This window comes from Sphaeramia orbicularis, chromosome 19 (genome assembly GCF_902148855.1).
Source record: "Sphaeramia orbicularis chromosome 19, fSphaOr1.1, whole genome shotgun sequence".
NCBI classification, from domain to species: Eukaryota; Metazoa; Chordata; class Actinopteri; order Kurtiformes; family Apogonidae; genus Sphaeramia; species Sphaeramia orbicularis.
Genome location: NC_043975.1, coordinates 25,558,132 through 25,575,129, shown reverse-complemented (window position 1 = coordinate 25,575,129; position 16,998 = coordinate 25,558,132). Strand labels below are relative to the sequence as shown.

General features: G+C 37.2%; 1 protein-coding gene across 1 annotated transcript in view; it reads left to right on the top strand.

Annotated features, from left to right (window-relative positions):
• Nucleotides 1–16,998, top strand: part of LOC115410559 (thyroid hormone receptor alpha-B) — a 158,357-nt gene that overhangs the window by 93,377 nt on the left and 47,982 nt on the right. The window contains exon 4 of the mRNA XM_030122248.1: nt 16,367–16,715. Within this exon, the coding sequence (XP_029978108.1) occupies nt 16,660–16,715 (56 nt within the window). The 5' untranslated portion in view covers nt 16,367–16,659. The remainder of the gene's footprint in view (nt 1–16,366; nt 16,716–16,998) is intronic.

Below are 16,998 nucleotides of genomic sequence, written 5' to 3'. Positions count from 1 at the left end.
ACATGTATCCCCTGTAATGGTGTAGCTAACTTTATGAGCTAACAAGATGTCAGTCAAAACAAAACCTCCCAGTCTTGTTCTAAACAGAGTGAGCTGTTTTTGCAAAGTCTTGAATGAGTAGAGGAAGGAATGTCTTTATTATCATTACACAGATGGAATGAAGCTGTATGCATTCCCATTAGTGCAAACAGATAAAATATAATTTCTATAAAAAGTCTACCAAAAGTTCTTTGTGCCTCTAAAATTGACTGAAAACAAATATGAATATGTAAAAACACACATACCGTCACATAAAATCAAAACGTTTCAATGAGCTGGTACCTGCATAATCCCCAACCCCAAGAATATTGAATTTTGGATTTTAATTTTGTTGACGCTAATGAGACCCTCATGCATTTTTAGTGTATCAAGTCAAATTTCCAGAGGCCTTACGTTTTGTGTATAAAGACTTAACAGACTCTTTTAAAGTATTGGTCTTGTATTTACTAAGAAAACTATTTACTAATGTGAAAATTAGGGCTGGTCCAAATATATTTATACTTTGCCTGTGGTTGAAAGTGAATATTTGAGGCTTTGCAGAGGCGTTACCATTTAACATACCCTCAAATAGCACATAATATGATAAACTGAATGGTAACGATAAGCATGAACATAACAGCTTCACTTATGATTTGTTGATTTGTAAACTGTGACCAGACTCATTATACAGCATCTGCAGCTGAACTTGATTGCGTTTTAAGTTCAACATTATGACTTTACAGCAACAGCAAACAATTAACATAGAGTTCTGCAGGTTAAAGGGAAGGAACCAAACATTTTTAGTCTTGACAGGCTCTATGGAATAACTTGAAAAAGTCTGAAATAAGCCTGCGATACCTAGACACACTAATGCTAACAGGTAACAATGCAGTATAGCAAGATTTGAGCATGAGGGCTGAAAAGTAGTGGATGGAAAATTACCTGCATAAACAAAAATAAAATAAAAACAGGTTGTGTGTGATAAGATGCACCACTTTTTGTTTATTATTTTTATTACTGACATTTCAAATCAGATGTCTGATAATGGACAATGAATCACCAGCACATTAATGCAGGTAGATTTGCTGCATTCCATTTGTACACACATTATAAAGGAGTACACACTGTTCCCTTCACTCTTCACTCTAGAATTGCCCAGTTTAAAGATGTGTATCATTCCACCTCACACCTATTTTTTCCTCCTTTTTCTGTTTCTGTTTTAATCCCCAACACACACTTCTACCGAAGCTGAAATGCATAAAATGGATGCTGGTCATGTTATGTGTATATTGCCACATGGACATAATTTACTTTCAGTTCTATAGGCAAACACATGCTGGCCAACTCCGGATGAACTCACTCGCTACACAAAAACGTCCCTCTCCTGCATATAGAGTATGGCATCTGTTGCCTTAGGACTAACTCTGTGCATAGACGTGCAGACATGTGGGGAACATCCATGAAAAGAAAACAAGGGAAATGCATGGAAAAGATGAAACGATCACCTTTTTATTTTATACCTTAGGGATGGTTGTAATGAAAACTCCTGTCTCCTTACCTTGTGCCTTGGCTCTCACTTCATTCTTCCCCTACTACTCTCTTTTTTCCAACTTCACTGTTTTGTTCTGTTTCTTATCACTCTACTGCTTTTGGATGTAAAAGCTGTAAACTGCCTGTCTTCTCATTCTGTCATGACAGTGTTCAGAGGTGAATCTATGATCTGTGTGGAGACGGTGAGAATCCACATGTGTACAGCATGTGTATAGTGTCTAATCAGTTGAATATGTGTGAGTGTATTATAAAATGTTTTCAGTATACTGCTGGCCATTCTTACTATACACATGCATGCATCTGTACTATGTGTATGTTTCTGTTATACATGACAAGGGCTTGGCACTAATCAGATCCAGGACCACACAGGCACTCTGAGAGCTGATGGAAATCGGGGCCCCTGGCCCCCAGTACCACAACCACAGTCTGTGCCAAGAAAATCACCTTCCACCCCGTTGGCTCCACCTTTTGGGCCCCACCACCTTCTCCTCTTTCACAGTTTCTTCTGTATTCAGTAAGGGAAAAAATTGAGATTATGGTATATGAGGGTGCAGTTATGGCTCTGGGGCACCCAGGGGCCTCACCAGGCCTTGTAGGCTTCATTACACTCTTGGGTGGGAGGGATTGGTTGGGGGGGAGGGGGTATGTATGAAATGACCATGCTGGTCCCCCTATATGTGTGTGCCTGTCTGTGGTCTCTTTACTGTACGTGTTTTATTGCTCATTACAGAGGTGTCTGAGATGTGGAGATGAATAGAATGGCTTGAGGGGGTGGAAAGGGTGACATGAGCTGTGTGTGTCTATGTGTGTGTGGTTTTTCTTTTGCATTGATATATTCAGGTATATGGTTTAGGACTAAACAACATGCAAAGAAATTACATTGTGATTATTTTGACTGATATTGCAAATGCTGTCTGTATCGCAGTTTTTGTAGGTATGGCAATTTTGGGATTAATTTTCATGGTGAAAAATATCATTATTATTATTATATTTTTTTGGGGAGGTTATACCAAACAGCATTTTCCCTTACATGTGTAGAATGTAATTTGTAAACTGGTGCATCTTTGTAGCACCACAATACTTCATTTACAATATGGATGTTAGGACACATTTCATGTTAATCAAAAGTTGCAGCTCCTGTAATTTTGCACTTCACCGTATTGTGATATCGATAATATTTCAATTAATTATACAGCACTGGTGTTGTTGTCATGCTCATAATAAAGGTACACAATGAGGTTTGTTTGTATCGTACTATCAGAATTCCAAATTAATAACTGTTAAAGCTTCAGTGCTGTGCTTTCAGCTGATGTTTTCAGGCTTCTGTTGCAATGGGCTAATAGAGGGTTTAGACGTATTCCTTATGTGGTGCAATATAAAGTTCAATTCAGCTAATTAGCCTTTAACAAAATCACGGTCTGAGCCTGATTTGGACATTTAACCCGGAGGAAAGTGCTTGTCTGTGGGGAATGGGGCTGTTGAATGAAGGGAGGGAACAGTTACTTTCCTAATAGCGAGGCTAACTGATATGGTGTCATTGTCCTCTCCTCATTCACAGGTATTAAGGCTGGGGCTTCGGCTTTACCACTCTCATGTTATACAGGGTGACGCCAGGCTAGTTAGCTTTATGCACACTGTGTGAGGTAGGTGCCTGCTGAAGTTACATACCCTAGGTCACACAGTTTCTATAAGTCCCTGCCTGCTGCACAAAGGGCAGACATTTGATGACGTGAGCTCTTTGACTCATACTGAGAGGTACTGTAACAGGAATTAATCGCTGGTCTTAAACTAGACAAACACATGGAGGATAGATAGCATAGCGCTGGGGGTACACCTGACAAGTAAAATCTAACTGCATGAAATGGAAAAGTTTTGTAAAATAACTTTCTAGTTATTCCCGAAAGCTTTATTAAGCTTAAATTTGTGCATATCTTGTTTTAGTCTCCTTAGAGAGTTGGTTTGAGTTCAGTGTTGTAATAATCAAAATAACCAAAATAAAACCCCACCCGTCTTCCTCGTCTATAACTTAATATTGTCCTGTATATTAAATCTGCAATAAGCAGCTTTTATACTGTTGGCACAGATACACAGACCTGCTTCTGTGAAGAAACCAGCTGTGGACAGACTTGTGTTCCCAGACTGGATTAATGTCCAACATAAAAACCAGCTGTCGATGTTACCTTGGTCATTTTTTTTTTTTTTTTTTTTTTTTTTTTTTTGTATTTATTTTGCACACAACAACAAATCAAACATTAGGACAAGCAAATAAACAAATTGTGCAGGTGAGATCAGAAACCCTGTGGGGCTTATAAAATTAATCTCACCTCATTACAGCATTAGCAAAAAGAAAGACAATAGGAATAAAACAATAATATACGAAGTACAACAAAAATAGAAACAAAGAATAAAAGAAAAAGAGTACATGTAAGTGTGTGTAAGGGTAGGAGAGTGTGTGTATGAGGACTATTTAAATTTGTTGAACTAAGTGAAGTAGACTGAGATGCAATTTGAATATAACTGTTCAAATCGCTGTTCCTATTTGTCATCTTTGAGACACATTGATCATCATCCCAATTTGTCACTTGATTTGATAAATTTTTACACATTTATTCATACATTTGTGTTTGTGCACGTGTTTATATGCCTAACGTGCTTCTGGTTTGTTTTGTCTGGACTTTGGCCGGTGCCTGGATCTCAGCCCAAAGAAGTGATGACTACACTAATAACCGGGTGCTTGCGCAGGTCTTGAAAGTCTTAAAAGTATGGAATTTTGAAATGCTGTTTTCCAGACATTGAAAGGTCAGGAATCTTGTATGAAAGTCTTGATAAAGTATGGAAAACAGTTTCTCTTATAGTTGAATTTTAGAGTATACTCAAAGACACATAATCTTTTAAGATAAGAAACATATGAGGAAAGCATATTAGTTAGTTTTGAATATGCAACAAAACAAAGTAATCCTCCTTTAGTCCTTAGAAATAAAACAGATTGCAGGAAAACATGAAAAACGTATATGGTATATATGCATAAAAACAAAATACGACTTCATTTGCATATTCAAAAAGGAGTGGGAAGAAGTATAATTTATAGCACTTATAAAACATAGAAAAATGTGATATGATTTCGCTAATCAGTCAGTACTGGAATGATTTTAGTGAAACTTTGATTCTGTGATGTCCATACACTTATGTGATTTTCACATGTTTTGAAAATGTTTCTGTCAGTAAAACAATTTACTGTGAATTATACATTCATTCAGACATTTATTTAAATGAACTTTTCTACTACACACAACAGTTACAATCTCAACCAAAAAAGTAGGCACACAAGTATAAAAGTGCATAAAGTCCAGATCTCAGGGGAAAAAAATTGCAGTGAAAAAGTCAAGAATTTTGTTTTTTTTTTTTTTAATAAAGAGCTGTAATAATATAGCATTTTAACTGACATTTTTATTTTTCTGTAAACCAAAAATGGAAAACCTTATCGACACATCACTCAACAATGAAAACACTCATCATCTGTAGGCTTAGTTCTTTATGCTGTACTGTATTATAGTTTTCCTAAAATTAGATTATAATGTATTTCCTTGCTTATCGTATTGCAGTGTATTTATCTATTTTAACCAGACCAGATATGACCAGACTGTAGCCAAAACACAGCCTTAATACCAAATAATTAGATCATATATGAGTGTGGTTACCAAAACAACCACCATATTTTTCACTTATACAGCACCTGTTTCCCTGCTTTGTCCTTGGAGATCCATGCCACTATTTTGGCACAGTCAGGAGGTGTTCTTAATGTTGGCTACACATATACCATATATACTAACATACCTATTAATGCATGAACACAAACAGTGAAAATGGAATTCCGTCACCAGCTGCCCATCTAATTATATCTCCTTCACATGTTGGCACTCCTTTCCTTTTTTCCCAGTATGAAACTGGCCTGGCTCAAACCTGCAGCTAAATATTCCTACTAGCATTTTATCAAGCAGCACCAGCAATGTTCAGCACAAATGAATTCACACACCACAGCCTAACTGCATGTGTGTGCATATACTTGGCAAGCTAACAAACTCAGTCATATTTTTTTTTTTTTTTAACCTCCCCAACGTTCTGTGTGTTTTAAGAGCAGGGTGGTGCCCTATGTGTTCTATAAACAGCTACTTATTAATAATTATGCTGATAAAAACTTAACTACAAATAGAAATACTGTGGTTACATGTTGAAAGTGATACCTTTAAGCCTGAGGAAAGTAACTGTAAATCTGGGACTGTCAACAAAAATGATAAAGTGAGGATATTAAAATGTCATCCTCCTGTTTACTTGTTACAATTAGACACTTCCATTAGCTGCAAAGCAATTAGCAAGAGTAGGGAAGTGACGGAAGTGGACATGTCCGGGAAAACAATCGGGGAAAGCACACATACATACGTTGGCTAAAAGTTTCACACAGAGTGTGTTATTCTTAAGGTGGGCTGCTGGGGTAATGCCTTCCAAGGCAAAGAGCTGAGTATGTGTCTTGAGTGAGTATAGAGTAGCAGGGTGCAGGGTTAGCTCGGGCCATATGCATAGTAGCTTATCATGTCAGGAGAGCCAAACATAAGGCAGTGATCTGTGGCCAGTTCTGTCTCTTCAAAAGCCCTTAAGGTCAGCTGTTTTAAAGCGCTGGGTGTTCTAAAGCTCAAGTGGGTCCACCTTAAAAAGTGGCAAAACAGCAAGTGAAGGAAAAGAGAACAAGTGAAAAAAAGAGAAGTGAGCTGGATTTGTTTTCCAAACGCAGTCACATTCTTGGCAGCACCTTAGCTTGTCCTTGCCAAAGAAGGGTGGGATGAAGTGGGATGAGAGACATAAAGGGGGAGAGAGAGAGAGAGAGAGAGGAGAAAGTGGATGTAGGACAGAAAAAGTACAGCATTTTTTTGTACTTTTTTCTGTCTAGTACAAAAGTTAATATATTAACTTTATCTATAGATGTACTTTAATCTTTGGCCTTGGCTCACTTTTTTTCCTACATAAAGTATAGATTACCTTGTTTATCCCCTGCAGAGATAAATGTACCATTGCGTGTTTCCCCAGTTATATCATTCCCGATTCCTTCAACACAGTTTCCAAATGTTTAAGCACACAAGTCCTCAAGTAACTCCACTATTTTTCCTTTACAGAAGCACTGTTTTTTTTTTTACTAAAATGAAATATGTAAAAACCAAGAATTGACCCTCCATTTGTTTTGTTTTGTTTTTTTGTGTTTTTGCTCACATTACATTTGGCTAGTCCACCTACAGAGAGTATTTTAATTGTTACAGGTTCAATGTTAAATGTTTGATGCAGATTTAAAGAGATTGTAATTTCAGCCCAATTTTGTGGTTAGAAAATATTATTTTAAAAAGAGTTCAAAATGATGTTCAACAGAGTATCATCTGCAGATAAAGCAAAACAGCTGAATTGTTGAATTCCAAATAATAAGCTACTGAGGTGTCATTTTCTATTCAGTTATTTAACATTTTTTGGTTTCAGTTGTTTCTGTTGCCATAATGATTTAATTATATTCGTTCAACTAATTGTTGTCCAAGTACAAGAAATCAACAGTGAAATGCAGTTTCACATTAAATAAGAAAGACACATATTAAAAGGATGCAAAAAATAGTGCAACTATTCTATATTTAAAAGCTCTATAATTAAATATGACAGGACAAATAGGGTAACCACACAAAACAAAGATGACAAAAATAAAGCACAAATGGAAACATAATATTAACAAAGCAACTGTTGTTGTTTTATTACCCTGCCCTAACGCTGCTTGTTATTCTCACATGCTGTAATCAGGCAATAAAATCATGAGAAAAGCGACTTTGTAAGGTTGAGACAAAGAAGGCAGAAGGGCAGCGTCACTGGCAAGTTAGCCGTGACCTAGAAATGCCCAGATGGCTTGTGTAAATTTATGTCTTCAACCACTCATCAGTCTCAGTACCAGACACCAGGCAGCTCCTCTTAACCCCACTTTTGGCCCTTTTTCTACAACTGTAAGGAGTGACATCAGGTGACATACCACGGAACAAGGCCACTGACCTGAGGTCTCAAAGTGTCCTTGCTCACAAGCCAGTGTTGGACAACTCTGTCCTGGATGGCTTTCAACACAGAATGCATGCTGTGGAATTCAGACAGTCTTTTCTGGGTAAACAATAGTTCCAGTCTGCCTGTTTATGTGTTGACCAGCCCTCTGTTTCCCTACATATCCTCGAGGCCCCACTCTGTACTTGCCAACTTAAAGAGTTATTTTGTTTTACAAACCTCACCAACATTATAATTTAGTTATGAAAGAGACATCAACCGCAAGTAAGCTGATAAAGCAAGATATAATGAAATTAAGGAAATAACACCACGGTTAACGGGTTTGAGGAGGTGATGACGTGTAGATGCATTTAATAGATCGAAGTAAAACATAAAAAAAAATCAATGAAAGGAGGTAAATGAGAAAGTTTAGTGACACACACAGAGAGGCAAAGCAATAGGCACATCTGAAGACGGCAGCATGTTACTTCTGTTAGCAGGCCACACCCAGTACTGTATGTTCCCATGTCTGGAACACATGTACTTAGTGTCTACACACATTCACATAGTCCATATGAGGTGAACATACCATACCAGCACAGACAGGGTTAGACTCATGTGTCCTTGTTAAAGCTAAATAATACATAGAGGTGTACATACACACTGAAATGAGGGCTTTTGAAAAAATATGTTGTAGCCACAAACACTTCAGTGATAGAGGAACACTGAACAAACATAAATGATCCATGACTGACCTGAATGCATCTGTACAGTACTTATCATAGCTTAGTCATATCTAGTTTTTGTCAGAGTATTTGGTAGTTGATGTCTGTTTGCTCATAATAAATGTTTATAAATGGATAGTGTCTCTGAAAGCACATTCTGATTTTTGAGAGTATGAAGCAACAAATCATTGTCTGGCAAAGTGAGTTCCTTATTAATAATATCAACATATTAAGCTTTCTTTACATGTATAGCCGGGCTAAGTAATTCCTGTTATCCCTTTCCTCATTTCCTCAATTTCTAAAATGTATTTATGATGTGTCTGTTTTCTGTTGGTTTTGTTCAGCTATGGCCAAATGTTGGTCTTATTTTTATATGTTTGAAGGTTGTAGGTCCCACATCAATAAACTGAGCATGGACTTGTTGGGAGGTGTTTTTGCATTGCTTTTAGGAAATAAAATGTGAAAACAGTGATATTTTTGACAGTGTATTTCTAGAAATGCAAAATTCGCAATCGCAATGCCAACCGGTGCAGTTTTATCGTCAAAAAAAGGCAGGACTCTGGGTTTGTACGGTGACATTTTAGATTTAGTGATATGGAACAAAGAGGTTACTACTTTCTTATTGTTTTTATACCAGATTGTGCTTATAAATTTGAGTTAGGAAAAGAAAATCAGAGTGCTTCATAATCTGTGTATTTTCCTTGATAACCAGAATGTAGACTCGAATCATATTCACTAAATTGCCAAAATCAACAAAGTAATCATATTGTGATTTTCTTTTTGTTTTTGCCCTATTACATCCTAAGCTATAAATAAAGTTTTATTATGAATTGGAAAAAAAAGTACTATGCAAGGTTATATTTGACATTAACATTTCCATGCATATAGATGCTACTGGTCATGTGTAGTCAAAGTGACAAGGTCATATTAAAGTATTCAGTCACTTTGCTGTGACCTATTAGCACCTATTAATAATCCCTTGGGAGTAATTAGCCTGGTGACAGAAAGAGCAAAGTGGTAGCATGAAGCATGATCTCTTTGCCTTTGAGTCTTTGCAGTTCTGGGTTCCTAATCCCTCCTCCCCCTTCTACTTCAATTTCCTGCACGCACCACATCAACAACTTGGCCTTGCCCAGGTCCATTACTTAAGCACTAATTGCTAAGGCCACCCTTGGGAGTTGGGAGCCGTGACCCTACATCTGCTGTCATGGTGTGAATTTCAACTAGGCTTTTCCTCCATGTATGTTGCGCATACATAGTTTCGGTAATGCACAGCAGGCAATTTTATTTCACTGTCATAAGAAAATTATACATTGAAGCTGACATGTGAACCACCACATGCTGACGCTCACCGGCAGCCGAGAGGGATACGTAGTAGCTAAAATGGGTACCTTGTGGATAAGGTTGCCAGTCAGTGATTGGAATCGTTGGCCAGAGTCATAAATCACACTACAGACTGTCATTCTGGCTATGTCACCTGGTTTTTCTGGTTCACTTAGACGCAACGCTGAAACAGTAACTAAAAAGTTTCTGAGTTAAAGCATCTCATTTGAGGTTTTTGGTCCAGACATTGCATATTGTTTCACACAATGTTGTATCATCTGCATAATTTTGCATCATTTCAGTATTTTACAAAGTGAAATCAAAACTGTGGATAAATAACAACACATATTTTAATAACACATATGCTGTTTTTTCCTGTTGTATATAATATTGCCTCTGTGCTCATATTAACCCATAAAGACCCAAACATCCGCCGTCGACCGAAAGCAACTGCTGATCTAATAAAATGTCTAGTACCTGTTGATCCACTAATCCTATCATGTAAATAATTGGTGTAAAATGCAGTTTGTCGTTTTTTCATGGTTATCACATATGACCCATTTGGACGTTCAGAGGCTCCATAGGGAACGTGGAAACATCATCATCTTCTACAAAATTGATTCACTAGTAAAACCCATGGAGTTTGATAAATATAGTGGGTGGAGGCACTTGGTTTATCTTCAGTTAATGATAGATTTTGTTGAAAAAGTCACATTTTCTTAATTTTTCTGTTTCTAATATAACAATTAACTAATCTTAAGTGATCTCAGTTTTTATGAACATCTATATGATCAGTGAATTAAATATGGGAAAGTACCTGATTGTTATTGAAGAAATGCAAAATACAGAGGATAATATTACAATAAATGGTGATAAATCACTTAAGAAAGGTTAAATATATAGAAAAACTCATTTGGGAACTGCCACAAAAGTAGCGCTGGATCTTTATGGGCTAAACTGCACAACTTCAAATGTTTGTTTGATAAATATAGTGGGTGGAGGTACTTGGTTTATGTTCAGTTAATGATGTCTTTGCTGAAAAAGTCACTTTTTCTTCAGTTTTTTCTGTTTCTGATAGAATAACCCTCAACTTCAATTGAGGTTTTATGAACATCTACGTGATCAGTGAATTAAATATAGGGAAATACATAATTTTCACTGAAAACTGCAAAATATGGAAGATAATAGTACAATAAATGGTGATAAATCACTTAATAAAGGTTAAATATAGAGAAAAATTCATTTGGGAACTGCCACAAAAGTAGCACTGGGTCTTTATGGGTTAAACTGCATAACTTCAAATGTAGAAAGTACTGCACAGAAATAATACTCCTAAAAAATTCTTCTGCTCCATGATTTTTTTTTTTTTTTTTAAAGCAAACCCCCATCAAAAACATCAAAACACAGTCCAGATATCCTCAAACATAACGGTTTCCTCCCCATGTATTGGAGAATTCATCAACCTCTTATTTTCACTCCCTTCTGTGGTGAACATAGGGGCATCGATCGTTTTGACCTGCAAAAAAAAAAAAAAAAAAGAAAGAGAGAGAGCCAGAGTTAGTGGGTCATGTTTAATTAATTCTGAGCTTCTTCAGGCATCAACAGGCACTCTCTAGTTATTCTTTTGATGAATTTTAAAGTCGACACTACAGAGCATGCAATTAAAGGTGAACTTTGCTTGAGGGGAAGTGCCATGTTTTCAGCGCCAATTAGAATTTTTGGGGGGGATACAGGGAGTGAAAATCAAGGCTGTATAGTTGAGCCATATGAGTTGGATGCACACCTGTGTATGTTTTGTGTGTTTTTTTTTTTCCTATTCTTTCACTTTAAAATCTGTGACATTAAGTGTTTGAATGTATTTCTACAGCAAATGTCACGCTTTGAATGCAAATCAGTAACACACTTTATCATCTTCTCACAGTGCATAATGAAAACTCCCAAACGGTGTTGGTGCAGTTCCTACAAATGCCATATTGTACATTTAAAAAAGTAAAAATCTGAATCACTGCATTACTACAGTGGTGTGGAGTGTTAACGGTATAACCACACGGAATGCACAATCCCACGATTTTGTCAGACTACATTAAAATACGCAAAGAAACTTTAACTTCAGCTCAGTTGTATAATTTTTTTTTGCAGACAGATGAACCTCACAGATGGGGTTGCAACGCAGAGCGGTTTGGGATGGTTCTATTAATGTTTGGGTGCCATAAATGTATTTATATATGTACATATGAGCTGAGTGGCCTGAATCTGCCTTTTAAACGCGCCTTCTTCCCTTCCTGTTATTCGTCTTTTGGCTCTGATTAGCGGGTTTACTTTGTCCTCATGCCAGCGCTGACCTAAATCCAGCTCTTTCTTCATCTCTCAACAACTTCACCATGTCCTCCTCCCAGAAAGCTATACATTATCAAACCGTTGCTGATTCTCACTCTGTTTATCTCAAACTCAATTTTCTCAGCCTAAATTTACTGTGAACTCTGTGTCTCAGCAGAGGATAATTTAACAAACCGTATTTACATGCCCTGACCATTAGGGGTTATTCCACAGAAGATGTTTTTCCCACAGTGTGTTGGGATAGATGGTTTCATTGCATCTCTTTGGTGGTGCTTGGAATTGATTACATGTGCTTATCAAACAATAGGCTCTTTTTCTCATTTGTTTTCTCTGTTCTGGAGTGATGGACAACTGATTGTTTGTTTTACAAAAAAAATAACAATAGCACTGAGGCGAGTGCCACTTGTAGCAGTGTATGCGATAGAGAGGCCTTAGATAAATGCCACTCCATTAGTGGTAGGCCTTTGGGCTTTATGTCATTACTGTCTTATTCACCATCACACCACAGCTGTCCAGCTTGTGTTAAAGCGACATCTGACTTTTTTTTCCATAACAATGAACTATTGTTTGCTGGCAACTGGCAAAGTGAAAATAATGTTGATTTTAACAAAAAATGTGTTTAATGTTGGTTGAGAGGAGCTCGCCCTCTGATTTACCACGACTTGAGGCCAGGGAGTTTCAGAATATCTTTTTCTTGGAGCCTGGCAGAGGTAGGCACATTTCTTATCACAACCTCTGTTATGGGCCATAAAGAAATATGCAGTGCCATTTATAAGGCTATTAAGAACTTTTTAACGTAGTGAAGGTTGAAGCGCTCCATAAAGGTTACACCAGAGGGAAAGTCAGCTCACCGTGCCCTGTCTGTAACATAGACTTTATAAAGTAGACATAGCCACCGTGACGTCACTCAGTGGCTTGTGGGCTACCATTTCGAAGCCTCTACTGCACACTATAGTAGTGGCCATTTTGGCTTTTTTATGTGTATCTGAGCAAAAGTGTAGGGGACAATGGAAGAAACTCCCTAATCTAACGCAAATAAATGACTGAATCCAATCTGACTACACTGTGACCAAGCAAATGTTATGTCTAACACTAGTAATTCCAGTCACCTGCTAAAGATGAACACCTGTTGTTGTGTTTTTGTGGTCACAGTAATGTATCTATGTGAGCTGAATGAGCATGTTAATTAACAAGCTAGCACAAACGCCATATTGTTCAATATGGAGCTAACATTAGTTAATGTAAAGTCATACCAACAGGTGGGGTATAGTGAAAACTATGAATGAGTCAATAATTAGATATTTCTATGTGCCTGTTGGTCTTATGCTAAGAACTACGCATGTATGTTTGTCTATTCGAAGGGTAATATTACAAGTCAGAAAAGTTGCAATTTGTTGTAGAGATACTTAAGTAGCGTCTAGTTTGAAAAAGCTCAGTGAACTGCGTTTCTCGTCACACGATACACATCGCTAACACCAAAATGGACATAAACTTGGTTTATCATGTCTTGTTCTTCAAGAGGGATTTGCAGATTTGTTGAAAGAAGTGAAAATTACATGTTGCAGCTTCATATGTTGAGCAGATGGTGGAGAGAAATAGTGTCAATGATGTCACTTATGTGACTTTTAGATGTGTTGTATTTCTACTTACATACCTCCACAGTGTAATACTTGAACATTTTATGATATACAGCAACTTTGTTGACCTGTAAAATGATTTTTAAACTGACAAAAATAATACTGGTAAATGACAGCATAATTCAAAGAGAGTTAAAAATGACTTGTTTCTCTTCATTGACTGTACCACTTTTCTTTTTTTTTCCCTAAAATCATCCTGAAGGGGTATGTCCTCTCAGTATAACTGCGTAACCCCAACTACAGTAAGCCTGTTTGTTTTATTCTATAAACTAAGGCTAAGAATGCCTGATTAATTGAGCTGTCAATCACACCTGTCAATCACCGCCAACACAGCAGACGCAAAACCCTGAAGCCATGAAAGCTTATTAAGAGAGGAACCATTTACAACAGGACCACCAGCACACTTACGGTCCACATGAGACTATAATGACCCTTGGAAAAATGAGTATTTCTAAATGATAGTTTTTATCTGGGAACCAAATGGAGCCAGCACCTAGTCGTCATTGGTAATGTGCTTTAAAATAATTACACATTTGCTTAAATTGTACGACATTGTTGGTGCCTCTTTCTCTATAATTGCTGTCATTGAAAAGTGTGTGTGAATCTGTCACATCTGTTAAGTATTTAAGTCTAAAATACCCTATAAAAGATACCAGGGACCTCTCAGGAAAGCAAAGTGAGGTTGTTTTCCTCTACTCTATAATCTCTCTATTAGCAGGAAGGCAACAATAATATCAGTCATCTCTAAAGACATTCTCATGGCCTGTATCCCACTGTTCCGGATTAGAAATGCATTGAACTGGGGATTAGTGGAGGAAAAATAAAGCCCTTCTTGGACAACAGAGGAGCGAGGCAGCAGCTAATGGATCAAGACCTTTTGACTACTTTCACATGCACACACATACACACACACACGTACTGTTTCAGCTGCTCATCTTAAAGCTACTTAACCCTGTATTAGAGGTGACATTCTGTAACCATTTACTAGGATCTATTCAGTTGTAGCAGCAAGGGTTGAAGGTGAGGGAGAGCCGACCCTCTGACCACCATATCCATTCTTAACTTGGTGTGTGTGACTCGCTGGAATCTGTCTGCAGCTGTGTACATGAGGAAAAGCCTCATGTGACCAAGAGTCATGTAATATTAGAAGGATTGGGTTCCCTCACCTCACACTGCAGACTTACAGGGGTTTGACAGGGTAACACAGTGTAGATATGTCATGTGTTGGAATGTTTATGGAAGCTCTTATTTAGCCTCTGACATGGCTGCACTTGTTGAACTTAAGTCCGTAGGTTGGCAGTTTTGGTGTGATATTCTTACTTCCAGAGAGTTACTTTTTTATGATAATGTTTTCATTTTCACAAAAACAATATAGCAACTGTTCACATATTAACCCATAAAGACCCAGTTTTACTTTTCCGGCAATTCCAAAATGAATTTTTCTTTCTATTTAACCTTTCTTATGCAATTTATCACTATTTATTATAATATTATCCTCTGTATTTTGCATTTCTTCAATAACAATCAGGAATTTTCTCATATTTAATTCACTGATCATGTAGATGTTCATAAAAGAGTAGATTATAGTTAATTGTTATAATATCAGAAACAGAGAAACATGAAGAAAATGTGACTATAATTATTAACCCATAAAGACCCAGTGCTACTTATGTTGTAGTTCCAAAATTGTTTTTTCTCTATATTTAACTTTTCTTAAGTGATTTATCACCATTTGTTATTACATTACCCTCTGTGTTTTGTATTTTTACAATAAAAATCTGTCATTTTCCTGTATTTAATTCACTAATCATGTAAATGTTCATAAAAGCTCAGATCATAGTTAATTGTCATAATATGATAAACAGAGAAAACTGAAGAAAATATAACTTTTTCAACAAAATCTACCATTAACTGAACATAAACCAAGTGTCTCCATCCACTGTCATTGATCCAACTCCATTGGGTTTACTGGGGAATCAATCTTGTAGAAGATGACTGTGTTTCCACAGTAACTACGGAGCTTCTGAACATCCACATGGGTCATATCTGATGACCATAAAAAGACAACAAACTGTATTTTTCACCAATTATTTACATGGATTGATAGGATTAGTGGATCAACAGGTATTAAACATTTTATATTGGTTGATGACTTTGATCACCAGTGGTTGTTTGGGTCTGTATGGGTTAACAAACAAAGATGTCTAAATGTCATGACACTGATAAATTATGAAATTTGGTGAGAAATGTCAAGGCATTTTTACTTACTTGATAGTAGAAATAGAAGACAGTCATTGCCACAAAAGTATTGAAGTTCCATATTCAGTTCTAAATCAGAGCATCATTTATCATGTGTATTTCAAAGACCTGCATGTTAGATACTTTGAAACAAATACTGCAAGGTTGTTGAAGTGGAAGTGAAGACATTTCACAGACTATTTTTAGGATGAGTGTTGTGAGACTGACAAAAAAAAAAGTAAGTGTTTGTTCTCGCAGTTTGGAAGGCTGTGGCAGAATGTACTGATCATTGAATCACTGAACATGAAACTAACTCTAAAACATCTTTTATGTTTTGAGCTAATAGTCCCTCAAAATCAGTAATTGTACTTGTCATACCTGATATTTTGTCACTGTTGGAGTTCTGTAAAAAAACATCCCATTGGTGTGTATTACTTAGTACATGAATGATAGTTAAATCTATCTCTGTCTTTTGCTTTCTTTCAGTGTGAATCACTCATCGCCGTCTCCATCCCTGGGATAGACGCCCTCCTCCAGGCCAGATTTCACCTCCGCAGAGCTTCCAAGAGCATCGCTGTCTTGTAGCTTCACACCGAGCCAGACCACACCGACCTCACAGGGGGCTCACTCCCTCTGGAGACCCCTCCCCAGACCAGGGGAAGGGACCCTCTCATGTGTAACTGACTGCACCCCCCCCAACTAGCGAATGACAAGCGTACATCCGAGGGTGGGGCTTGCCTCAGTCTCTCATGATTGGCCACTGGATGGAATTGAGGTGAATGGAACACATGTCCAACGAGCAGGACTCTAACCCATCAGAGGGAGAAGAGAAACGGTGAGTTAAATGGGTATTTTCCTGTGTTTTAAAGAAAAGTCTCTGCACACAACCTTTTATTATATGTAATTTCTCTGTCACAACAAAACAGTGACTACAAACCAGTACAAAGACTCAGAAAAACTACTGGACTTTAAACTATGGACACTGCAGATAATACTGGACGTAGCAGACACAGAGGTTTTAGTTAGCATTAAACTGAGGAGCAATGACAAGTTACGTTATAATCATAAGCAATGTTGTGCAAGTTACTTCCAAACTGTAATACATTACAGATTACTTG